Raw genomic sequence first — 26,552 nt, 5'->3', positions numbered from 1 at the left:
TACAAGGTGTGTCTGGATGGGAAGGACAATTATGGCTTTGCTCTTTTCTTTTGTTCTATGCACATTAATGAATTATCAGGAAATTGGTCATTTAGGAGACAAAGTGTGGCTGCAGGGTCCTCAGCTGTACGTTGTAATTTAACTGGGAGCACACTGGTAGTGACTGAATATTGCTCCACCTTCAAAGCTCTCTAAAGGCTTGTGCAAATAAATTCGGTTACCATCCTTCTCACATTGGAGGCCTGCTCCCAGCAGAGAAGGCAGCACCAAAGTAGCATTAAATGGAAGTATCTGCCTGTGACCTGAAGGTATGGATATCCCTTTAGCTCAGATGATGTGGTGGTGTTGCTTCCAACAAGAGCAAGACAGAGGCTTGTGGAGCACAGAAAACAAGCTTGTGCTGCTACCTGTATTTAGTCTTGAAAGCCAGGTTGTACAAAAGGATTGGGGCGGTGGTATGGGACTTCCTAGAAGGTCACTGTCACCAGTAGTGAATATGCCTGGCACCACAGAGCTCATATGTGCTTTGTGGTGTAAGTTATGAAAATATATTGCTAAATCTTCTTTAACCTCAAGAGGAGAGATGGCAAACCTGCCATGCAGAGGAATCTGGGCATGATGGCAGATGCGTAGTCATTTAGTGTGGGAAACAGGAGGAAAAACCAGACCTACCGGGGGTGGCTTTGTTCTCTGAAGGCACTCTTCCTTCCTTTCTCACTTCCTCCTGTTGCTCCTTGTAGTTTCCTTTGACCATTTACTGCTGGTACTAACAGTCCTACCTTTCATGGCATCATCTCTCTGGGGTCCTTTGCTGGCCCTTTTGGTACAGCTGCAAACAGGACTTGCTGGAACAGCCCATCTTCCCCTCCAATGCACCTTGTCCAGCAGCATTTGCAGGACAGCTCCAACAGTAACACCAGCATCAATTCCTGTAATGCTTGCCTTGATTTTTGAGGGTTCAGATCACAGGTTCCCAACAAAGAGGAGTTCTTGGAGATAAGATTACCTGTTGTTAGTGTTTCTGTGATCACTGACTTACATGTCTAACGTGTATCCTGAACTTACTGGACATAGTGGAGCAGTCCCAGCCTGGCAAATTGCTTGTCAAACCTATGTGCTCACCAACTTCGAAACATTGAGGGACTTCTCTGTCTTTTTCCACCAAAGTAGCCAGTTTTTGGATTAACACAAGTGAATTGGGAAGGGCTAGAAGTAAAACACTGCAGGTGAAACTCTGCACATGTTTCTGTGCCAAGTGGACTTTTATCATTGACTTAAAGGTGTATGTGGATAGCAAATAGGGCATTATTATGATTCACGGTGCTGTTACAGTGTGAGACCTAATAAATCTTCTTATGTGTGCCTTGTACCTAGTTCACGTACTTATTCTGGCCACTGGGATTTATTCTTAGCCCTACTTTTTTTTCAGAAATTGCTGTGCCTCCATTAAACGGGAGCAGTACGCAGACTGTCTCCTGGGTCAGATTTGCAGTAGCTTGTCTCGACGAGGCACAGATAGGGGTGGGAAGTGCCTTGGAAAATGGGAGAGGGCAGGGGCACGTTGGAAGTTGGAAAGGGCTGGATCTGGCCGCCTCCTTTTACTTGTGTTGTTATTTCTCTTCTTGAACCACTTTTTACTTCCTGAATGAATGCACATTTGCTATTGTCAGAAAGTCAATAAATACTCATGGCAAGAAGACCTGTATACCTTTTAGTTGGTCTGTCCGTGACACTGTATTTAGCTCTTCTGGGAACGTGCATGTGTTGTTTTACATGTTAGGATCTAAAGAATGAGTACTTGAACTGTCTATTTACATAAGGTAACTGAATCTTTTAGTTAGTTTCTATGCTCTTGAGTGTGCAGTTGTTGTGTGTACTCTGGGACTTGTGTTCATGAATTTAATTCCAGGAGTAGGAACATAGTAGAAGTAATTGGAGGAGTATGTGTTGGCATTGACACTATTGGTACTGCTTTTTGTCTGTAGCCAGAATGCCAGTAAGAGGTTCTTACCGACTTAAAAAAAAAAAGATGCTTAGTTCCTGGGAACGGATTGAAGCACAAATAAACCAGCCCTACAGAAACTTGTTTGACAAATTCTCTAGTCTATTTGCACATGAGAGGGAATGTATGAGTTTTGGTGCTGCTCTGTTTTGGATCAGGAGAACCCAGAAGGAGCTGCACTGCGTGATGGTTCCTGGCCTTCCTCTGACCCGAGTTTTGTTTTTAAGCAACTCTGCCTGTATCTGTCTCTTATATTTATATCTTTTTGTCTTTGTCTAATGATTTCTCTATTTTGTTTCAATGCTGACGCAGTCCATCCAGGATGGAAACAGTGATGCTGAGCTCTGCGCAAATGGTGGCTGTAGTTACCCATGTTGGCTTTTTCTGGAAGTGGCTTTAGAGGGTAGCAGGGTTGAATCCAGCAGGTACAACAGGAGCTCTCCCATCTGCTCTGCTCTGGGGTGCAGTTGCACAGTAACAACCCTGACTGAGCTGGTGGTGTGTTATTTAAGTTAAGGCCCTTGCTGACTCATTTGCAGAAAGGCAGTAGTGGGGAAATACTCTGCCTGCCAACAGACCACGCAGTGTTACAGTCACTGTGGCAACATGGCAGTGCTGCCTGTCAGGGGTGCCCACTACCTGCCTTTTTTTTAACACAAGATTAGAAAAGCCCTGAAATGGGAAGGAAGAAGAGTTGCAAAGCTGATTTAAGGCTGCTCACCCTGGTCTGTGGGGAGTAGTTGGGTTTTCAGAGTGCAGATCCCCCTTGTTTCATCCTTCCCTGCCTTTCTCCCTATGAGCTGCCCAGAAGTTCGGACAAGAACCCCAGACCTTGACCTTATGTTGACACAGACTAAATTATTCTTCTCCATTGCTTCTCCATGGTCTCCTGTGCTAATTACTGCTGTGCAAATCTACCCTCTGGTCTGATTTCTAAATTCATCCAGGAGGCTGAGCAGCTCTGAGGATCTGCTGTAAACATGACTTATCCGGCAGGCAGTAAAGCTGCTCTTGAGCTCTCTGAGGAGAATTAAGCCTTTGTGAAAGAGACTGTCTGTTGGGCAGCTGGTTTTATCAGTCTGTGTTGCAGATTAAAACATGTTTCGATGTCTCTTCTATCAAATCAGGAAGGAAAAAAAAATGTTCTTGTTACCAGCTCCCTGGCTGCATGTTAATAGAGAACTAATTGACCAAACGTCAGTCACTTGCGCTCCTTGAAGGAAAGGACCATCTCCCATGTGCTGAGGTTACAAGAGCACAACCCGTGTCTTTTCTCAGGCTGACAGTGTTTTTTACATCTTACCCACAGCTGGAGCTGCGTGAGTTACAGTGTGCGGAGCCCAGACTGCCGTGCCGGGGACGTATCTGCTCCCACGCTCCTGGGACGTGGGTTGCGGTGTGGAGATTGCATTGCTTTCAAAAAGGAAAGGTTCATGGTCTTTCCTAGCCCAGCTGTTAAACATATGCTTTATTCTGACTTTCCCCCCTGCCGTAAACCTCCAGTTGTGACGCCTGTGAAGTACCTTGTTTCGGCAGAAAACTCCAGAAGTCACGAGTTCAAGTTTTGAAGGCGTTAAGGCCATCTCAAAATTGGCTGGTGTCTGTTGGGGAGATGAAATCTTGAGGTAGAAGAGCTTCTCAGCTCTGCACAGGTCACAGGTATTTGGGCATTTTATTTGCTTGTGGTGACCAGGTTTTTCTTGCAGGAGTCCTGAGAGGTTGAAGCATTGAAAGTGATTTTAGAAGAGTTGGAAACAGAAAGAAATCATGGTGCCTACATGCTGTGCCTCTACTGTTACTGTGCGAACCGAAGTACAAGATCATAATGGCAGATAAGAGTCTTGGTTTACGGACTTCTTGGAAAGAAATATGAGATTTTGGACTTAAGTGGAAACCAAATAGATTGCATCTTTCTTGCTTTCTAGTCACGAGGTTGATACATGACTTTAATCTTTACTTGCTTTTATTTTTTGCCAGCTTATCTTTTTGCTGTGTGAGATGAATTTCTTTTGTCTTGATTCACTTTCTATTACGAGGCCACAGTTTTAGTTTTTTACCTCTAAAACTAAACATCTCCCATTTTTTATAGGTACAGATGTCTTTTACATAAATCTTCCTCCTGTAACTGGTCCTGGAGCCCTTTTGCAATACAGTGTTGCAAAACTCTCATTAGGGCTTCCCTGTGTCATGGTAATATTAGACCCATTAAGCAGTAACCCTGCTTTAACACTTCTGTGAATAGCAGTGCAACGCCTAACGAAAATGCAGTTTTTAGTGGGATAAATGTGTTTATGTTAATGAAGCTATGTGCATAGATGCTGGAGCTTACGGTACAAGTATTTTCCTTGCAAACCCCTGACTGATGTGTTGATAAGACTCTGGGTGAGTCTAATCCTGGATTAAAAAAACATACCATACTAAACGTGGCCTTATAAATACAACTAGGGTAGGTATGAGATAAAAATAACTCTTTCCACAGTGCAGAACACTTGGTTTGAGAGGTGGAAGAATATTTAATAAAAGGCTTTGATCAAACTACCTGCTGTAGAACAAAACGTTTCATTGCTCTCTGTGAAAGCTTGTAATTTGTTTTTTCTTAATTGTTGTGACTGTACAACCCTAATAGACAGACCACAGCAGTGGAGTTTGAACCCAGGATCTCTGGATCAAAACCCATGAGCAGATGTTGTCTGAGGTAAAACAATTATCTATTAGCTTGCAGCCAGTAGCAGATTCCTAACCTTTATGAAATGGTCAATAAAGGGTGACCAAAGGTCTAAGCTAAAACTTAGAAAAGTAAATTTTTAAACTTAACCTGTGTGCCCCATGGTGCAGGCTTAGAACAGGAGATACTGTGTGTAGTTTGATTCTCGGTAAGCATATTTGGCCATGGGTTGATAGAAAGAATATTTACTCTTCCCGCTAATCTATCTTTGTTCTTTGGTAACCCTCTGGACTGTGAGCAGAAGTCAGGGCCTGGTCCTGAGAGCACGAGTGCAACTTGAGTACATCGTGCCTGTGCCTGGGCTTGGAGAACTCAAGTGCTGAGGGAAAGTGAAACAATTTTAGAGGTCCACAGGTCAGCAGGGTACGTGAATGCTCTGGGAGTTTGCTGTTACCATTGCTGACTCAGCTTTGGGGAGGAGGGAAATATGTTTTTCTTTTTCAGAATTGCTTATCAAGCTGTTGGGGGGGGGGGGAAATTACTCTGGAGGAGGGGGAAGAGCCTTGGCTGTCAAGACCGCAGTTCAAGCTTGCAGATACTTTTCTGTAGAACTTCTAAAATCCAGGTGTGGTCGAATGATGATGATGAAGTTGTGCATTACATATGACACATGAAACTTTATTCAGCTGCTCCAGCAATTTGCTGATACCGTAACACCAGCTGAGGAATGGATCAGGCAGAAGGTGAAGGTGGGTAGGTGTTCATACACCACCACATTGAAGCCATTCCTGCAGATGTGAGACAGTCCCTTAAGAGTATATTCGCAGCAGCTACAACAGAAAATGAAGAATAGTGTGTCCGATTTAGCTGGAGGGTAGAGGATACCCTGAGCAAGTGAAATACATGTATCCTGAGATCAGTGGGTAGGAGAGGTCAGGGTCTTGGTTGTAGCTCACTGAAAGTTTGTAGCTTGTATCCAGGCGTAAGCTCCAGACCTTCTCCCAGAGCTCTTGTTTGCACTGCCTCCTCCGGAAACATCAGCCCCATTTCTTGGAGCGTCTGGGTTTTTCTATGAGACCTCTCCTTCAATCCAGCACTGACCTGGACTGACCCTGCTTAGCGTGCGAGGCAAAACAAAATTGTAGCCAAGGGACTATGGCTCTAGTAAGCAGATCCCAAACAAAATGGAAGGCTGTTAAAGTGTCTAATTGAATTATTGCACTACAGGGGCATAGTGACTCATAGTGAAGCTAATCACCTGCTGCTTTATCTTGATGGCAAAGAATAGATTGCTAGTTAAACATTTAAAGGTCATAATCATAGAAATTGTAATAGCGTTGCCTTTTTTTTCGCCCCCTTTGAGTGTTATGTGTGAAGTTACTAGGGGAAATCAGGAAGATGCTCTTTGGAAATCTGTGTTCTGAGATGAGGCTCAGCACGCTTATCTTTCAGGCTCATGCTGTGGACCTCGATGCATTCATTTGTGAGAGAGGCCATGCTGAAAAATGTTGGATTGGCTTTGCACGAGTTTCCCCAACACACCACCGGTATGGTATTGATGTTCTGTGGAGAATCAAATTATCCTAAAATTTTAATGACAGATATTTGAGGGGTTCATTCCTGTTCATCACAGGGAATTCCAGGAGTAAAACTGGAGCTCAGGTCCCTATTCCCACAGTCAGGTGGGTTCAGTATTTTCAATTTAATAGTGCTTTATTGTTCATTGGGCCAAGAGCATCATACAGAAAACAGGGTTTTCCTGGTTCTGCCTAGACAGACTGTAGACTTCTCTAGTTTTACTGTGTTGGCTGAGGAAAGAACAGACTATTTCTTTTCGGTGTTAACTTGTCCATGCGGGTGAGTGGGCAACTGTGTTGCTTGGACAGGACAATCATTCCTGTCTCTGCAGTCACTGAAGCAATCATCAGGAAGGTTTTGTAGCGAGAGGACTTGGCTCTTTGCCTGGCAGATCCTCCCGTGCTCTCTGCTGTAAAAGAACCTTCCAGGTTGACAAAGGTGATACACTTTTCTTATCAAAATGCTGGACTTGGTTTAAATAGCTCTTCTCGATGAATCATGCTCCTTAGATCGCATCCAATTCACTGCTGTGAGTCACCAGGACAGGTGGTGTCTGTCTTGTCGGCTCTCCTGGAGGAGCATTCAGATGATGATGGAGGAAGACTTGCAGATAAAATAACAGAAAGCTGTGCTAAAGCATCTAAACCTCTAGCTCACTTTAAAAGTCAGTGATGAGCAGTATCAGCAGTGATATTGGCAGTGCATTATCACTCCAATTTAAATATAGATTTTGAAGGAAGTTTGTAATATTTTCTGCATGTGGATGTTTTCTGGCAGGAAGCATATCCTGCTATAAATGAATTAGCCTGTTTGAGAGGCTGGGTTAAAGACTGTGTGTGACTTAAGCCTGGAAGTTTTTCCTTTCGGAAGTGTTGGCTGTACGAAATTGATAACCACTGGCGTGTTTTGAGCTTGATCGTTTCCTTACTTTTGGAATGTGTTGGAGAGAGCACAGTGCCGGAACAACATGTTTCCTGTCGGCTGCCCAGTTCTCGTACCTTTGGTGGCCAACAAGCACATGAAGCTGAGCAACACGATCTAGAGAAGAGGTATGGGCTACAAACAGCTATTTTGCATTCTGGGGGAGGATGGACCTTGGTCTGACATCTGATGAGGTGTTGGGAGATGCTCTGTGTTGATTTCTGTCTTTATCGCCCATCTTTCTGGTGGGTGTTCTCATCTCTAGTGGTGATTCTTATTTTTAGGAGGGATCCTTGGATGCACTAGTGGCCTCTTCCAGGGCTACAGAACTGCTATTGGGAGATGTTGATGCCTGTCACATAGAGACAGAAGGGACCAAAACCTCTAAAGGAATGGGGTGGATAACAGTATCCAGCTGCAGACCCAGAGACCCACATTAGCACCTGGGTTTGCACTGTGCCTAAGGCTGTCCCTGGTCAGCCTTGCTCCAAATGCACCACGTCACTTTGGCCGGAGAGCCAAAGGAAGCTGGCTGAGATCCCGAGCCCATCAAATACTTGTGCGTTGCTGGCTGCAGAAAGTAGGGCGCCTCACCCGTGAGGGCTGGTGGCTTGCCTAGATTTTGGATTGACCTTTGACCTTGAGAATAGATGGCAGAATAAATTGATGGGGGATGTATTTTTAAATGAGCAAATTGCACAGGACTTTTACTTTTGGTCCCTGCCTGCTTGTCAGAACACATTTGCTTGGAGTGCGCCTTGGCAGAGAGATGACTAAGGTAAGTGCTCATCCTGCCCCAAACGGTCGTACTTCCCCCCCAGTTTGACTTCTCCATTTTAAAGATAGGTTGGTGTTTCACGCTATTGCCTGGCAAGGTCTCGTAGCATCAAAGTTGTTTGAAATGTGTCCAGTGCAACTCTGTTAACAAAACCTGAAAGCAAAGGTGCGTTTTTAGTAGCCAGCAGCTACATTTGGATGAGGAGCATGCTGTCCGTGTGACTCCTGGAGGCTCCTCCACGCAGGGGTCAGGCTGAAGGAAGGTGGTGCCCTCCTGGAAAATAGCTTCTGCTAAAAAGATCTCCTCACCTTTTTTTGCAAACTCATTTCTCTTGATACTATTTTTTCTTCCTTTTACAAAAGGCAGTCAAACTTCAAAGGAAGTCGTATCGTACCACCTTCTGTATGCACTTTAGCTTTAAAATGGAGTCTTACCACATTCGGTTCTTGCTAGAAAAAATGTCCCTGAGGATCCTCTCCCTCCTCCTGCCCATCACAACTGCTGACTTGACTTGCAAGAGCTGCCTCTAGTAAGGGGTGGGGGAGTCATTGGATGGGTAACTGCTGATGCTGATCTGTACCTATTTTGTCTTCAATCACCTTCTTAAGTGCTTTAAAATAGTGTTCAGTTTAATTTTGTTTTCATACCAGATAACTCACTGTGTCTCTCCTTGGAGCTTGATACATTTTTTAAATTATTTCATGCCTACATTTGCTCCTGGCTTGCCTACATTTTAGCAAACCTGGTGTAAAGCTTTGTTAATAGATAAACCAGAGCTCCTTGAGTGTGATTCTGTTTTTATTAACGCTTACAATTCATCAGTCTCCACAGGATTTTTTAGTGCTTCCCACCTCTGCTGCAATAGGGTTTTGCCACATCTCCCGGATAGGAGGATAACGCACAGCATAGAATATGTCCCACGTGTATTGCTGGTTTATCCTGGGTTGCCAACTGAGGTACCTTGTTCTTGTTTTATTATAGTCTGACCAGCAAGCCATGCCTTTCACAGCCTTTTGATCCTGTTGGGAATGGCACATTAAAGAGACTAACTACTTTCTTTGGACAGATTTTTTTCTTAACCAGAGAAATACTGCTTACATCAAGACCCAATTACACTGTCCTTACTCCCGTACCAAAAAACAGTTCTTTGGGGGCTATCTTTTTAATTGAATCATTTATTTTACCTACTTTAAACAAACTGTTACAAAAATCTAGGCTAAAGCCTATTGCAAGCAGTTGTATCTGAAATGGATTGCAGCTGGACAGATTAAATGTGGCAATTATTTCTGCTGAAGGCATGCCCTTGAGTTTGCTTAGTATGAGTGACAGTGCTGCTGCCTTGGAAGACAAATTCAGAGATAATCGGTGCCCATGCGAGTGCTGCATTGCAGTTACTGTCAGCTTACGTCACGGACAGATACTCCAGCAGCCGAAGGGCTCCTCGGGAGCCTGAGGAGAGCGTGGCTTTAGTACCACGTAACAACACACCTCATGGTCTGTGTTTTCTGTGCTTCTTACTGCAAATCTTGTGCTTTCTGCACAGTAGCCTTTATCAGCAGCTTTCTGTTCTCCTTAACACAGTGTAAAAAGCTGAGAGTGCTTAATCCCTTTACAGGGTTTTGGTTGGAGGGTATTTTAGCTTCATTTTTTAATACATATATTTAGAGACTTACACATGTTATATTGTGATTACGGCTTTTATACCATTTGAACCTGTCTGCTTTAATTAGCAGTTGGCGTTGCCGCATTTATAGATAGATGGAAAAAGCACGAGCTAGCCATAGTCTTCAGCGCAGGGTGTATTTCTTCTGTTGGCAAGTAGTTTGTATCCATTTTTCCATAGATAAACCAGCTTGGCAACCTGCAGATGCTGCAAGCATTGGGTACTGATGCTTGAAATAGAAATGAACTCTAAAAAGGATGTGGAATGGGGGGAAATAAATCAGAAACTGCTGTTGCATTGGAAGTCTATTAAGACTGATGATACGTTATGCTTATCGGAGCATAGCTGCAAAAGTTGACCACATCAAAAAATGAGGACATTAAAAATACATATATTTTTTTGAATCTTGTTTGTATCACATTATTAAGGTTCATTTTCACTTTGGCATGCTGCGGTAAGCAAAACTAGTTACCAGTACAAGTGTTTGGCTGCTTAGCGTGGTTAAGTTGGTTGGTGGGTATTGGTACAAGTGGGAGAAAGGGCTTGATTCTTTCTGGAACAAGTTGTGTCTGGTTTGTAAATGGTGTGAAAAGTGTGTGTGTGTTTTTCTTTTTAACTGCAACTTAAAATTTGCAAAAGTTTTGGCCTGCGTTGACCCTGCAATGCCCAGGGGAATGTCAAGGAACGAGAATGGTATCGTGTTATTAAACTCCCATGTGTTAGCTGCTCCTCAAGAACTGTCTGCAGATGCACTTTACTCTGGGGAAAACAATTTGAGGCACCTTTGCCCTCTTTTGAGAAGCTCCCCTGAAATAAAACCATAAATTACTTCTCAGTGCAGACAGTAAATATAGGCATGCAAGTGTTGTTGAACAGCTCACATGGGGATCACTCATTGATGGGTACATGGTGAGAAAATGCTTTGCTCTGTACAGCATTTGGTTGCCATGATCTCAATATAGTTGTATGGCAGCCTGGGCTTTGTACTACCTGTGGACTTGCAGTAGGGCACACACCACCGTCTCGAAAATGAATCATGAATCAGTGCCTTAAAGCATTACAACCCATCAGGAGAAGGTGGACAATTCAGTAACTGCCTCTTTCCTGCACATGTTTTCAGGGTGGCTGCATCCTTATTCTGCAGACTGTATTTTTCACTGTCTTGCAAGATATCTGCCTTTCAGTCTAGGACAGAGCTGAACACGCTGGTGAGCAGCAGATGGATTTGAGTCAACCTTACACTTGGGGATTTGGGACTAGAGCCCAAGTCTTAAAGCTTCCAAAACCCGGGGGCTCTGACTTGGGTTAGCAAAATAAAATCTCGTCATCTCTGTTGGCCCTGTCTGTTACAAACTGGTTTTGAGACCACATGGCAAGATGACTTTCTGTTGAGCAATCCAAGGCTTTTCTTCCCCAGCATGTCCAGCACAGTGTTACAGATGTGGGTTTCCTCAAACTCTGTAACTGTGCGTACGTTTGTGTGTGTGTAATTTCTGAGCAACCTGTCCCTCAAGTGGACGGTCTTTGGGAGAAGAGCTGGGTGAATTGATCGTTCCTGCTTCACATGGCTGAGCAAGATGGAAGGAAGAGGAACCCTTTGTGTAATAGTATCACTGTGAAATGTGGGAATATGGGTTACATCGTACTAAATCAAGGTGGTCTCTGGGGGGAGTAGTTAATAAATTCTAAATAGGAGGTGACCCTTTCTGAGCACTTTCTTCTAAACTTGCAATTTATATGCTAGTCCTGTGCATTACAGTGCTTAAAGCCTAGGTCAGAAATCCTCCATCCAACTTTGACACTTTTGTCTTTAATAAAAAAATTAATATCAATAGGTCACAGCCAACTGTGTCCTGTAGGTAAGGGCTGATGAGGTCTGTTAGAAGAACAAGGGAGCATCAGAGCGTGTGAGGAGCTGTGAGGCTTAGATGGATTTCCTGCATTACCAGAGATGTCAAATGACCAGATGAATGTTTCTGTGCTAAAATCAGCTTAACCGTAAAGTACTGTGAATTCATTTTTTGAGAAACCCTAAGAAATGCAGTAAAAGTAAAATATACATGGATCCGTTTGAACAAGTTAGTGCTTGGGCTGGCCGTTTTTTGTAAGTGAACTTTAATTGGGTTTGTGTCATTTTGAAAATACCACAGATGCCATTTTTTCCCAGATTGGGTTGTGACAATGCTGTTTTGTGTGCATAAGGTGGATTTTTGAATTGCTTTGACAGCAAAGGTTTTACTTGGATAAAACCAATAAACACTTTCCACATGTATTTACTGTGTTATGTTGACGAAGCAGCGTCAGGGGAGCACAGCCTCCCAAGAGGCACTTGGAAAACTGCAGGTTTGGACTACTGGGACAATGGGCTCTGGATTTTAGGTAAGGAGAATAATTTTGACAGTGGCACTAGTCAGCAACTGGAAGAGGAGCCCAGGAATCTCCACCCCTAGAGACACTCAAAGCTGGACTGGACAGACCCCCAGGAACCTCATGAAAGTTGGCCCTGCTTTTAGTGGGGGGAGAAGACCACATGGCCTCCTGAGGTCCATTCCAGTTTTGTCTCCGTGGCTTTTGCATGAGATGCTGAAAGGAAGGACCAATAACCAAACACGTTTCACCAGGATTTGGAGGGGAGCAGTACAGGCATATGGACTTCCCTACCATGGAAGGAAGGGCATCCCCTAAGAAGGGTATTAAAATAGTTTTGCATGCTGTTGCTACGAAAGCCGTAGCAGCGCTGTGTATATGGATTGCAGCCTTATTTAAAACTGCCCAGCCCCAGTTGGTTTCACGACTAAGGGCTACAAGATGAGCAGGACTTGGCTAGAATGGTAATAGTACTCTGAAGGTTTGTCTTGTGTGGAGGGTAAGGTGTGAATCCCCTCCTGCTCCTCTCCTAGGGGCTGTTCAATGGAAGGAGGTACAAAAGGTGTTCTGTACTGCAATGAGGGAATGGCTAAAACGGTGGAGAAGCAGTTCTGTAAAGCAACTTCTGCTCCCCTTTCAAGGCTTAAATTTCAGGATTTGCAAAGCCCTGTTCTTAATACATCTTTGTTTTCCGTCCATCTTTTGGTTCTAGTCTTTTTCATTTATTAAAAACCTGGTTTCCTGAAACTTCTTGCAGTTGTTCTTACTAAGGATGATTGAGTGATATTTTAAAACTTAGCCTTCTTTCAGAGGCCTTACAAACATGGCGTGCATTGCATGTGTGTGTCACAGCAGGCAAGTACAGCAGAATTATGTGCATCTGCTGTTCCAGTGGTTGAGACGTGTTTGCTACAGTCCAACGGAGCTTGTTTGGAAGAAGAAATCCAGTTGCTCTGTCCTTGCAGAAGGAGATAAGCACGTCCTTGGTGTTTGCATGCCAATCAGTGCTGCTAAGTGTCTTGCTGTATGCCATGTTTGTAATGCTGTACACTTCTGCAGCTTCATTTGATCTTTTCTACAAGATGTGCTTTTTTCTTTTTGTGAATCAAAGAACTCTTGAAGCTTTTCTCCTGCTGTACTCTTCATGGTTTAAGCAGGCACACTTTAAATGCAGCCTGACAGCGTAGACTGTTTGGAAGGATTTGTGGGATAAACAGGCGTTTGCCTGCAGAGCATGTGAATCTGTGCATTCAAAGCAGCCAAAGATCTGGGGAGCACAGTCCTGTGCTTGTAAGCTGTCTCACCTGATCTGCATGCAGCCTTGTTCTTGTGTGAAGCTTGCTTCACTTGCTGCTTACAAGTAAAGGAGAAAACGCCTGTACCTTTTCTAAATTCAAAGGTACGAATTCAGAGTTTGCTGTGTCTTTCAGAGCATGTATTTATTGAGTTTGTGGCCAAAAGCACAAAGACCTCTGGTTTCTCTGCTTGGAGATGACTGTCCTCATTTCACTTTCTGTAACAGGTGGAATATTACTCTTTTTTTAAGCCAAGTTCAGTGTTGTGTATCAAATTCCTTCGTACTGCAGGCTTAAGCAGCCAGCTGGTGTCAAACCCATGTGGTGACATTCTCCTTTGCTTTTGTGAAAATTCATTATATTGCGGTAAGGCTGGGGAAGCTGAAGTTGAAAATAAGTGGGATGTTCCAAAAAAAAAAAAAAAAAAGCCTATCAGTGAGGACAAAACTAATTAACTGTTTGAGAGCTAACCTGATGAACAGCATAACTGTCTTTATATATAGCAACAAGGAAAATGAGCTTTGGGGCAGTCTGGATAACTGTAAACACCAGTGCCTTAGATTCTTGTTACCCTTTCATTATCTGCCACTCAAAGATGTGTGCAGGTTCTCCGTGTGTCTGCTGACAAGTCTCCTGAGTTTTAGAGGAGAAGTCTGCAAAGTTAGTGTGTTTTTAATCTCTAGGCTTCTACCAAGCCAAGTTGAAATGAGTTTGGAGGCGCACTAAATAAATCAGGACGGATGAACTTGAGCCATGGGTATTTCAATTCATACTTAAGACGATTTTTGAATGGCCTTTGGAGCACAGGGAGCAGCTGCCTTGAGAAAGTACCAGAAAGAGGATGTATGGACTTTTGAAGCGTCACCACCAGCATCCCCCCCTATATATGCCAGTTGCAGTTAGAGATCGTTAACGCTGAGTACAGGCACAAGGTTGACCCAGCAGGAGGGGACCACATCCCTTAATAACTGGGGCAGGGGCAGAGCTTCCCCTTGTGCACAGGGACTAAGATGCTGTGCTTGATGCTTAGGTGTCTGCTGAGTCTTTTGATGGGTTGATGATGCTGTATCTCTGTATAACTAACTGGAACATAATGGACTTTCTCTAAAATTTCTTGAACTGATAATTTCTTAAGGTGGTTTGAATGATTTTTACCTCTCTTTGTCTCTCCATGATCTTTCCCTCTGTTCACTAAGGAAGCGTACTTTGTTGGAAGAAGTGACAGCATATAAAAATAGCACTGCCTTATTCTGCAGATCTGCTTGCTGTGGGGTTTCAGTTAGATCTGCTGACTTGGATTTAAAAAAAATTAAATCTTTTCTTCTGCTTTTTGCACCTGCTTGTCCTGGTCGTGCTTGATTTTGTGCTTCAGAGGCAGCAGCTATGTGGTCATAGCTTAATTCCTTGCTGGACTGGATCAGCAGCACAGGTGGTTGGGAGACCTGAATGAAGGAGCTTTTGACTTTTGGGGCCAGGGTGTTTGCAAGGCCGATACCTAAACACAAAGAGGAGAGATACCTGTAGGTTTTTTACAGCCTCTGTGGAAGTTGCCAGTTCAAAATAAGCAGTGCGTGTACTGCCGAGTGTGCAGTGGAATTGCACTTGGTGTTCCAAGCCATTTGCTGTTAAGTGTATTATCCCTTCCCCTCGTTGAATATTGCTGGCATCTAATCAGATTACATCGCAGTTCATAGCTGTGCCCAGACAAAATAAAGAGCTGCACTTCATAAGAACATAAGGATCTTGAGTTACTGCCTTCTTCACACATCGGGCTCACATTAAGTGTTCATTTAGAGCCAGATTCATGAAAGTACAGAGATCAATGAGTCTAGCTATCTAAATAGGTCTGAACCAGATCTCTGTCTTTTCACCGTCTGGAGCAGGCAGTAGAGTGTGGTCCTTCGTGCAGCAAGTATCCCTGGCTGATGGAGCCAACCTTTAGACACCCGTCGGCTGACGGCTCAGCTCTGGGGTGCTGCGCAGGTGAGGGGTTACTCCAGAATAGCACACTGGCTTGGCCTTGCCTTCTTCAGCAGCTTCAGGAATTCCCTTTTCATTACAAAGAGTCCTTTTTATTAGTGTGCTCCCTTTTTTTTTTTTTTTTTTTTTTTTGGAGAGCAAGCTCGATGACTCACTTTGCTGCCTTTCTTAAGCCATTAGTGGGTGTAGCATTTGGAGGAATGCAGTTGGATCTGCTCAGATTAAGACCGTTAGGTTTACGTAGCTATTCATAGAATGATTTCAGAAATACGTTCAACTATAAATTTGAAAAGAAATGCCGAAAAGGTATGGACAATATTAGTGGGCACAGCTTCATTGTGAGTAGAGATGTTTAGCACACCCTGTATGTTTTCAGTAATGAAATTATTTGTATTCCAAAGAATAAAATGTAAATAATGGCCCTTGGAAAACACAAGTGTGGTATTTGCTCTTCTAAGCAAATCTGTTTCTAATGATGCTTTATTTTTGTGGCATTAAGACCTTGATGTGGAACTCTGGGTTCATAAAAACAAGCAACAAGCACCTGTAAGGAGGGATGGTTATTAATTCTTGAAAGAAATCTCCAGAAGCAAAATGCTGCTGTCTGTGCTGGCAACACCATTTATGAAAGGGAGAGGAGGAGGGACCAATCCAGCTTGCACTCCTGACACAAACATGCTCAAACTTGAGGCTTTTGTTACTGGGAAACACTTCTACCTGGACTTTAACTGCTATCTAACATGATGTCATGGTTCAGTGATGCATTTTGTGTCTCTTACAAGTTTGTGAATCAATGGCAGACTTCTTAGTTTCTCCACAATTGAATCGATGCGCCCTACAATAACTTAAACCTTTCCAAAGCATTTTCAGCCACCTCTGTGTGTGACGTCCTGTTTAAAAGCAGAGGGCCACACACAGGTGAGCTTTTTGGCATGCCCTAAAAGCTGACTAAACCCAAACTGTCCAAAGATCATAGCAGAGCTGGTTCATGACCGTATTTAATATGTCAGACTGACTGTGTAGTGACCTCCATGGGCACGGGTGAAATACTGACCCTGCTTGTTTAACGGCAACACTTGTGTTGACTCCCATGGGGTGAGGATTTTGCGCAGTGCTCTGCTAGGAGAAAGCTAGGGTAAGCAAAAATGCTGCTGAGCAGAGGAATAAGCTAGATCAGAGGAAGTAGTAAGAGCTTTCTTGCATGTTCTTTAACATACTGACTGGAACATGGTCGTAGTCTGTTTTAAGGACTTCCTAAAGCTGGCGGTTGCCAGGGCAGGCTGTGGGCTAGGGATGGCTCAGCTTTCCTGTTCCTTTTGCTTCTTTATTGCTTTAACTAGCTGCCACTGCCACTCTTCTTAACTCTTCTTCCTCCTTTAAAATCAATGCAAATACAGTTTGAGATCCTGCTAGTCCCATCCATGAATAAATACTAGTTTCTTCTGCAAAAGAGAAAATAAACCACCTGCTGCATTTTCTTCTCAGGATTGTCTGGACTGCATGGGGCTGCAGCAAATGTGACAACTTCATATCAGGCCTCTATAAATATGTTTTCCAAGTAATTTGCCCAAAAGGGCGCTCGACTGAACATTGCAAACAATCTGTTCCTTTGCAATGACAACCGCAGAGATGCAGTACATGATGATGGCCTGCCAGAGTTTTGTTAAATTCAGTTAATCTAAAATCCTTAGGTGAGTTTGACCTTGAATCTGCATTTGTTGATCCAGTCTTCTCTGAAAGATGTCTAAATTAAAACACTTTTTTTTTTAATACTTCAGGAAATGTTTTTTTGCTGGTTTTGAGCAGCAACTTAAAGAGACTTTGCCAAGCACTGCTCAGAAAGGCTCATAGTAGCTGTAGGGGTAAGGATGTCCTGTTTTCTTTTCCTGGCTGGTAGATGCTGAACAACATCCCTCTGTTGTCTGCAGTTCTTGATGTGTTTTTCCAACTTACAAGCCTTACCTTGGCACCCTGAAACATAAAGTGCTACCATAGCTCCACTTCCAGGTTTCTGTCCCAGTGGTAATGCTTACAACCCCTATGCAGGTCACTTTTAGGCAAAAGCCCTCCTTTTTTCTCTGTCTGCTGTAACACACTGGCACTGATCCCATCATCCTTGAGTTTCACGGAGGCATCCACATAAACAGTTTTGCAAGATCGAGGTCCATGCCTCATGTAATCAGTGATGGAAACTGCTTGCTCTTCTAACAGCGTGAGTTTGGATAAGGGTTGAGTAATGACCATTAACTTAAAATGTCCTACTGTTAGTCATCCTGTCATAGCCTCCGTGTTCAGAGTTGTATTTAATAATCTTGCCTCTGTTCCATTCCTACTTTAATCTTTGCTCGAAAATGGAAGCCTCTTCTGATAACTTTGAAATTACAGAAATTACAAAAGTATTACACCCATTTTTTATAATTCTTTCTTTTTGGGGAATGAGGGAAATAGCTGGCACATTTGGACTCTGCCCTTGAAGATAAGGATGAGCTCGTTAATAAGTTGGAGCCTTAAAGGCACTTCCTGAAAGGCAGTCATCTTCTGAGCCTTCTGGGGTTGCTCAACAGTGAAGTGAGAGGAGGTAGATAAGAGGTTGATTGTAGTGGGTTGTTTGGAGTATACAGAGGCCATGCAGTTGTACAGCTGCACATTTCATCAAATAATCATTTCCTTGATACATGATCATTATTAAATACAAACATAATGACTCCAATAAAACAATTGAGTCTCTCTCCTACAATCTCTCCCTGTTGTCTCTCTGCAATGTTGAATGACAAGCAAGCATCGAAAGAAAATAATTTATGGCTTTGTAGTGGACTCATTAGTAGTGTTGTGGTCCACAAGCTTTCGTTTAATTATCTTACATGAAAAAGGGTTTGGTCTTTTACAGGCTTAGGCAGGAATATGGAGGAGCAGGTAAGGTGAGAGCGAGAGCACATTTTGCCTTGCAGTGTTGCCTCTTACTTATGAGAAATAAGGCTGATGTTATCGCCCACTTTCTAATCAAATTTGACAGGAGCATTTTGTTAAGCCACTTTCTCTGAGTGGGAATTCTGATGAATACAGCTCTTGTCTCTGGTTTCAAAGTATTACTTTACACTGTTCCCAAGCATTGTTTGCCTTAATGGATGAATTATTGTAGTATGTCAGAGAAGCAGATAATTCACAGCCTCATTTTATAAACTGAGAGCCCAAAGCACAGTAGTTTAACCTGCATAGCTGCAGAGCAGTGAATGGAGCCCAGGTCACCCACCCAGCATACTCTTGGTTTGATGACAAGTTTGCTGATGTGACCTCAGTATTTCTCTTCAGGAAATTATAGCTACTGGAGAATGTCATGACTTTTTGCCAGGGATCTGCTTGTAAGTGAAGTGGAGACAGGCAGTGCTTTTGGCATACTCCTGAGACACTTCTGTTTCAGATGCTCTTTTTGCCGCTAAGTTTGTGTGTTGGTAACACTGAAAAAGGAGTTATCTCCACTTGGTCTTCTGCCTGCCTAGCTCATGGCTCTGTCCTTGAGTAAGTGGGCAATTGGTCACCTATGGAGCTGGTCTTTTTGAAAAGATAAACCATAAATTAATTTGGAGGCTGAAGCAGGTTTTGTATGACTGTGGCATAGCCCAGTGCAATAAACTTACCAGATTTTGAATACTCAGCTGCATAGCCAATACTAGGACTTGCATGCATGTTAATGTAGCTTGTAAGGTCCATCTCTGTTTTCAAAGTATGCACATTGGCAACCTGCTCCTTCTGTGAGTAAACTCTACTACTGTAACATTGAACGATAATTTATATAAAGTATACGTTACTCTTGCTCACTAAGGCTGTCCGGCTGAGATTGGGTAAAAGAAGCAAATCCAAACTGTCGTCCCTTGTTATGTTTGGACATTTTCAAATCACTGCAGTGGTACAAAATGGCTCCCTTCTGCCAGTTTGTGTAGCCAGCTGATCCCAGCCTTTTGGAAACAGGAGAATCAGTGCAGTTCTGCTGGTGGGAAGCAGCCTTTGCAGAAACCTGCTGGCAGTTGAGATAAACCCTTTGCACCGCACCTGTTCCTGGAAGGAGCGCTGAATGCATCGGTAACCACCATGGTGCTCCAACTCAATAAATCAAGGGGTGGTGAGAGGCCTGTATTTTTTATTTTTTTTTTTCCTTCTCAAGAATTATTTTGATTCTTTACAGATAGTATAGATGGGAACAGGGAGGTAAAGCTCTGTTTAACTCCAGTGCTGTTGGAGTACTTAATACATTGAGGAGAAGTGGTGGGATTCAGGCGTGGGAGGAGATGGGCTGGTACTCTCCTTCCTTCAGTCTGGTGGCTGATTTTTAACAAGGGATTGCTGAGGCACTCCCAAAATGCAAATTGTTTAGGCATATCTGAGGAGGTGGTCCTTTCCGAAATGCTGCTGCTGCTGTTTTGGCATCCAGAAACTCTGCAGGAGGTGTATCTGTACCTCCGTGGGCTGTCTCGTCTAGGTTGGTATGTAGGGACGCTCGGACACAGCTCCTGCCTCTGCTAATCGTGTGAGTGCCAAAATTAAAAAGCCTCTTGTCTCTTGCAGAGGTTCTCTCTCCTATATTTAATTAGACACCAGTGACACTAGCTTTTAAACAGGAATTGGAAATGCATAGTGACCTTATTGTAGCAGCATGCGTTGAATGGAGACGGGTTCCCCTTTGCTGGGGCAGAAGCTGCTGGCACACAACAGCTTTTCAGTGGGCGCCTGCCACCTGCCTCCCTCCGTGCTCGATGCACCGCATGTCCATTAGCTGCCAGGCACGTGGTGAGGTGGCAGCGGGCTGCGAATGAGAAGGCTTTGAGGAATAAAAACAAAGCGCGCTCCTGTCTGCGTCCAACAGCATTGTAAGCCTTGCGGCAAGAGACTGTAGGGAACTCTTTAAATGGTCCTGTAGCCAGAGGAGCCGAGAGGACGGCTGGAAAGACTGTACAGGGGACATGGGTTCACTGCAAGCATTATGTTGTTTTGCAGTACTGCAGAAATCTCATTTCCAGGGTAGTTAAACTTGGTTTATTCTGAATTCAGTTTATTGTAAACTCAGTTTATATATCAATAAACTAATTTTATTGATTGTAGCGAGTTATGATTTTGCAGAGGAACAGGAATCCTTTCTTGTTACAGCCATTTGGAGTGATCGTGTTGCCCAGCACTTCATTTTTAGGCAGGTTGAGTTTATAATTTAAGTGCTGTTTGAGAGGGATTTACGCTCTTTAGGGAGGGCTGAGCAGCACCTTTCTCAGCGAATGGTTGGCAAGAGCTGCTGCGTCAGGAGTTCAGATCACCTCGCTGACCCTCACCAGCACTGTCTGACTCCCTGCACGCCTCGGCATGGGACGTTAAAGTGGAGCCTCGCTAGCCCCAACCCACTCCCCACAGTCCTTCCCAGGTCCCTGCTGACTGAGCTGAGATGCTGGCTCAGCCCTCCCAAACTTTCCAGCAGGACCCCTCATTCCCCTTCCTCAGCAGGCTCCTAAATCCATCTTCTGCAACACCTTGTTTCCAGAAGGGGCATTAAAAACTTCTCAAAACCTTTTTTTCCCTTTTCTTTCACTTCGTTAGGGTAGTCTTTATTCACAGAATGAAGTTAACACCTCGTACCTCCATGCTCTTGTAAACACTTAAGGGTAACATGAAGTTTCAAAAGGTGGGAAGAACCAGTAACCCCCTCATTCTGAACCAGCTGGGTTTGGTTTTCTTCCATGGAATAATCTTTTTATTCCAGGCGTTCTTTATTTTATTGTGCTTTTTTTTTAAACAAGCACGACTACCAATACTGACTTTGTATAGCTGTTTTGCTGACCTTGCCCATCCATCTGTACCATGTGTTGAGGCGGTATGTTTATGCTTCGGTTATTGAGGTTTTGGTTAAAATTTTGTTACCTTGCACGTTAATATTAATAGTAACTGACCCTTGTTTCCTAGTCTCCAAGACACATGGTGCCTTATTTCCTATTTATTGTTCTGAAACAACTCTTCCTTTTTTCGTGTAATGGGCTTAGGAAAGCAGTGTCACTTAACCATTGACAGTCCTTAATATTCCAGTATTTCAGTGAGTTTTCAACCTGAAAAACCTGCCTTTTGCTTAAATTCGATTGGGAATTGCTCTGCCGATGGCTGTGGAAGTTTTTGGTTCATTTCTCCATCTCTGCCTTTAGGAGTTGTGCCGCATGAGGCTCTGAGTTACTTTTATTTGGCAGTGGCTCCAGAGAAAAATGCCCATGTTTTGGGACAGAGATCCACTTTTTGTTGTGGATGTTGTCCTCTTCCTCCAGTTGCTTTCTCTCCGTTACGCTTTTCCCCATCTTCTGTATTGCTTTTCTAGTTACCAGAGTCTGTTGCAGCTTGTGCAAGTGCAGCATTGCTGGAAGAAATAGGTCTGGATCCAGGCTGGAGTCCGTATGCTTTTCCCAGCTGCCCATACGCAGCAAGGCTACAGCTCTTCAGTGTTACCAAATAATATTATTTCAAAAGCTCCTTATAAAAACATGAGTAATTGGGCAAGTGACAAAGGACTTTCTGTTTATCTTTTTGAACAATGGAAAATACCAAATAGCCACAATTTGTTCCAGTTATTCAGTGTCTTTGTTTCAGAGCTGTTTCGTGGACACAGGATTTAATTCTGCAGGAACACAGGAAGATGATTACTTGTTTTTGTGCTAAAAAAATAAATAAAATTATTAAAATTTTCACATTTCTTTACTAGGAAAATATTTTTTACTTGCACAATACCATTTTTAAAGCCTAAGGAAGATATTTTTCTGTATATTACAAGTCTAAGGTTATGTTAGTAATCAAATGAGACTTTTAAATAGATGCTGATATTTTCGCCATTCCAGAGAGTACTACGGTTCAGAAAAGCTTTGTACAAAGGTCGATGTTTGTACACTGAGAATAGTAGATTTGGCTTGCAGATAAGAACTAAGCAATTATCAGAACTAATGCTAACTAAAACAAAATTATATTGAAATTTAATAGGCTGATCAAAGTTGGTAATGCTGATTAAAGTGGGAAATGGAGGAATGTATGCTTTTAAAAGGGAAAACTTCGGAGGAGGAACACTTGCAAACAATTATCCTTGCTGTCATGCAGTTACCAGAAACTGAGTGAGGGTATAGCGCAAATAGTGCCACCTTCTGGCAATGTAATGAAAAATATATGCGTGATCTGAGATGGCAGGTACGGGTGATACACTGATGATATGTGTCAGTGATGTATGAGGCAATATGTAGGAGTAGTCACATATTCTGGAGGACCAAAATCCTTTTAAGGCATTGGGTCTAAAGAATCAAGATATGGGAAAATTGGATCGAATGCCCTAGGTTTATTTCCCAAATGTGGAAATAAACTGTCTGTAGATGCCCACTTGCTTGCCAGCTTTGCTTCTTGTCTTTTGACATCTCAAGCCCTTTTCTTTTAACTCTTCTGCCACGGAGTTGGGCCTCATGGCACATAAAGCTGCTGGGAAGAACTGTGTTTTAATCGTGTTTAATTGTTCAGTTCTGGTCTCTGGATGAACAAGAATTAATCTCTTCCCAAGGTGGTAGATATCCCTGAGGTCTGCCCAGTTAATAGCCTGGTCAATTCTACAGTTATAATGAATCTGTTTTACTCTGCTCTGGAAAACTTGGCACCTGCCTTCTGGTTGGCATGCCTCTACACCACAGGCAGGAACCTCATCAGGGGTCTCACCTGCCTCGTGTTTTGTTTTGCAGGTGGTACCAGAGAGATTGGGTCTGCTCTCACCAGGATGTGTATGAGGCACAGAAGTATAGAGTCCAAACTCCGGCAGTTCTCAAGGTGAGTGGCTCTGTACCTGGCCTGGAGCTCGAGGTTCGTCTTTCATTTGCTACTGGGGAACACCTAAAGCTGTTCACCAGCATTGGCTTTTCAGCTGGTCTCTGATCATGTCGCTGAGAACAGCAGTTGTTTTCTCCCTCACAGCAGATAGGTGTTGTGAACATGCAGGATTTCACTGCGTGTTCTGGGGACTGGGCTTGTCACCTCAAATCATTCTAAATGCTGTTGGTTTCTGTTGCTCGGTGCTGAGCAGGTGGCTGCTGATGTGACTGACTTGTCTTGGTTTCAGGACTTTAAGCTTTGTCACTAAGTTTTAAAGCAGCAGCAAGTGTTGTGCTGCTTCCTCAGCTTACCGGAGAGTCCAAATAGCTTGCAGCCAAGAGAGAAACTTTCAGCAAACAATTATGGAAAAGGCAAATTCTCTCATCCCCTTTTTGCAGTTGAAGTTAGACTGTAGAGGTAATGGGAGAGGATTAACTCATAAGCTGGGCTATGCATAAACAACCTACTTCTGTAGTAAGTAGTAGTTTGCACGTGTGCCTTTTTTAACCAGACTTAAAAGTTACACTTGACCTGAGGTCAACCAAAATGATACTTCACCATTTGCCTGATGACCTGGTATGTTTTTTCCCTTTTAAAATAAAGATAATTGTGAAACTGGCTGTGAGGAGACAACTTCAGTCTCTAGTTACCCCCGAGTTAGCTGTTTAAATGATTTGATCCCAATCTCATTAATTAGTGGAACATTAGTAGTGCTGTATCACAGACTCCACTGGTGAGAGGTGAGGCACATTGGTGGGCAGGATGTTGTTCGCTTGTACAACTGCTCTGTCTTTTTGTGCATATACATGTGTTATTTAAGTTCATAATCTTCATGGCTGCATGAACCTTTCCGGTCTCCAGACTATCCATTTAAACTGCTCTTTGTGTGATAGATGAGTAGGATCTAACTGTTTACATTGGCCTTGTTTCGGGTCACTCCTCTGGTTTACACTCTGTTCCTCACTGTCCTGAACTTCTGCACAGTAATTCCGGTTATCTTGTGATGTGGATTTTTTTTGATCCAGTCCTTTCTTTTGCTTTCTCCAGCGTAAACATTTTTATATTCTGATATTTACATTGTGACACTGGTAGCTGTCGCAGCAAAAAGTAAAAATACTCCAATATTGACCTTGGCTCTCTATATAAGAATAGGGGCATCTGCAGGATTTGATTGCTCTTTGTGTTTTTTCAACAAAATTAGTGCTTTAATTGACTGTCTGATAAACCCACTTCAAGAACAGATGGAAGAGTGGAAGAAAGTGGCCAATCAACTGGATAAAGACCATGCAAAAGGTAGTTACAGAGGAAGAATTCTTTAATAGGAGTAAGATTGTAATATCAGCTTTTCTTCCTCTTTTCATGTTTGTACTGGGAAACTGAATGACGTGCTTAAATATATATAGCAACTTTTCTCTTCTAAAACACTCCTCTCCCATAGTGCCTAACAAATTTTTAACCCTTGCATATACATTTTGAAGGTTTAGTTTGCAGGACCCCAAGGGATGGGTTGTTTTTCTAGACTGGTAAGCAGTGACTAGTTTTAACTCTGTTAGCCTACTCTCACTGTATGATCTCCACTAGTGCTGAGGAATGGGGATGCCGCATCTATGCCTGCAAAGCCTGGGGATGTAGTTAAAAGCTAACTGTAAAATCATGTTATGTCTCAGACATAGCTCCCTCCAGAGAATGCACAGCCCTGTAAAACATTGAACATCATTATTTTATATCTGATGTGATACAGAAATGTGCACCTGGGGAACGGGAAAGCTGTGTCTTTGGACATGGGATGCCCAGAGCTGTAGTGCTGATGACAGCTCCAGAGCTTTCCTGGGGTAATGAGCAGGAGGCAGCAAACACTTGCACAGCAAGAGCGTGTTGGTAGATGCCTTCGGCTTTGCAAAACTGTATTGGGGATGGTGGCCCTCTAGCACGGGTGCTGAAAGCAGGTTGCAGTTCACCACTGACCCTTGAAAACTGAAGACTTTTACTATGTCTGAAAGAAGTGGCATCACCGTAATTTATTTTGGGGAGGGTAAGAACTGATGGGAGGGAGTGTGCTTGGCCTCCAAAAGAGGATCTGCTTCTTGCCCCACGATTACTGTCGTCAAACAGAAGCAGCTAAATCAGCAGCTCTTGAAAAAACTTCCACCTTGTTCTGTGGAGAGTATTAAGCAGGTAGTGAGCAGGAGGGAGGAATCACCTGGGTTCCTGCAGGTAGGGGTGACCCTGGCCAAAGTGGCAGTGAGATTTAGGGTATAGTGGGTAGGCTTGGGTGTTGGGGGTGCAGTTGGTCCCGGTACAGGTCCTGTGCCCACCACCAGCTTGCTTCTGTTTTTCCATCTATAGAAGAGTAACATTGACCTCCTTTGTTAAAGTGTATGTGTATATGTATATACATGCATACATGCCTTTTATCTTTTTTTTTTTTTTTTTTTTTTAAAGTATCAGTTTTCATATCTGGTACCTTTAACGTGCCTGGACTAGAGGTGGAATATTTTGTTCTGGGATTTTAATTTCTCCCAGGTTTTGCAGCTCATCTGAAAATGAGGACAACTGCAGGGTGCTCCACTTCATCAGAAAGAGCTGGCAATGTGAGCCTTCCTTGGGCAAAGTTTTAGCACCCTCTCCCTCTGCCTGGCTCTCATGCTGGAGAGGGATCACAGGATATTCTCTACCTTGCCATTTCTGGATACTTGTTTTTGAACACAGATGTTTCGAGAAACCTGTCATCTCTGTTTTCCATTCCTGAGAGTGGATGAGTCTCTGAAATGAAAAGCACTCTAATTTTGTACTGTGTTCTCAGTTGTTATTTCTGTAAAGGCTTTGTTTATTTGGGAAAGATTTTGGTATGTGAATGTGCTCACACCCTAAAATGTTATATTAAGCCAAACTTATAGGCACTACAAAATGCGAGTTCTAAGTTGCTTTGACTAATAGTAGCTGTCTTCTTAAAATTTGTAGTCTAGTGTCTTTAAACATAGCCTTTTCTGTGAAAAACATTCATCAAGTATGTTGATAATAGAGACTGTGTGTTTTTTTAGAATACAAAAAAGCCCGGCAAGAGATAAAAAAGAAATCTTCTGATACACTGAAGCTACAGAAGAAAGCGAAGAAAGGTAACCTACTTCATACTTGTGCTGTTAAAAACCTTTTGTGCTGTGTTCATTGACAAAGATTGAACAGCTGTAGGACTTTTATTGTAATAATTTGGTCCCCTCTGATGTGTTCCTGGCACATACTTGAACACCAGGGTACAATTACTATATGTCATTTAAATCATATTCTGAAGCTGCTATCTAATGTTCTTATACAGAAGCCTTAAAACTGTTTGTACAAAGTCAATGATGTTTTAAAATAGAGCACTTGCTGCTAACTTATTCCTGTTAGGAACTTGACACTGTAACATGACTTGTGCAGATACCTGTAAAATTTTCTAGAATCTTTTG

At 43.0% G+C, this 26,552-nt stretch overlaps 1 protein-coding gene across 18 annotated transcripts in view; it reads left to right on the top strand.

The window, feature by feature from the left end:
* MTSS1 (MTSS I-BAR domain containing 1) overlaps positions 1-26,552 on the top strand; it is a 127,195-nt gene that overhangs the window by 68,963 nt on the left and 31,680 nt on the right. For all 18 annotated transcript variants that reach the window (XM_069780029.1, XM_069780019.1, XM_069780024.1 and 15 more), the window contains exons 4-6: positions 22,980-23,064; positions 24,308-24,399; positions 26,148-26,222. In XM_069780029.1, the coding sequence (XP_069636130.1) occupies positions 22,980-23,064; positions 24,308-24,399; positions 26,148-26,222 (252 nt within the window). The remainder of the gene's footprint in view (positions 1-22,979; positions 23,065-24,307; positions 24,400-26,147; positions 26,223-26,552) is intronic.

The sequence above is a fragment of the Haliaeetus albicilla genome, chromosome 3 (assembly GCF_947461875.1).
Source record: "Haliaeetus albicilla chromosome 3, bHalAlb1.1, whole genome shotgun sequence".
NCBI lineage: Eukaryota > Metazoa > Chordata > Aves > Accipitriformes > Accipitridae > Haliaeetus > Haliaeetus albicilla.
The sequence above is the reverse complement of the archived record's forward strand: the minus strand, read 5'-3'. Positions and strand labels throughout refer to the sequence as shown.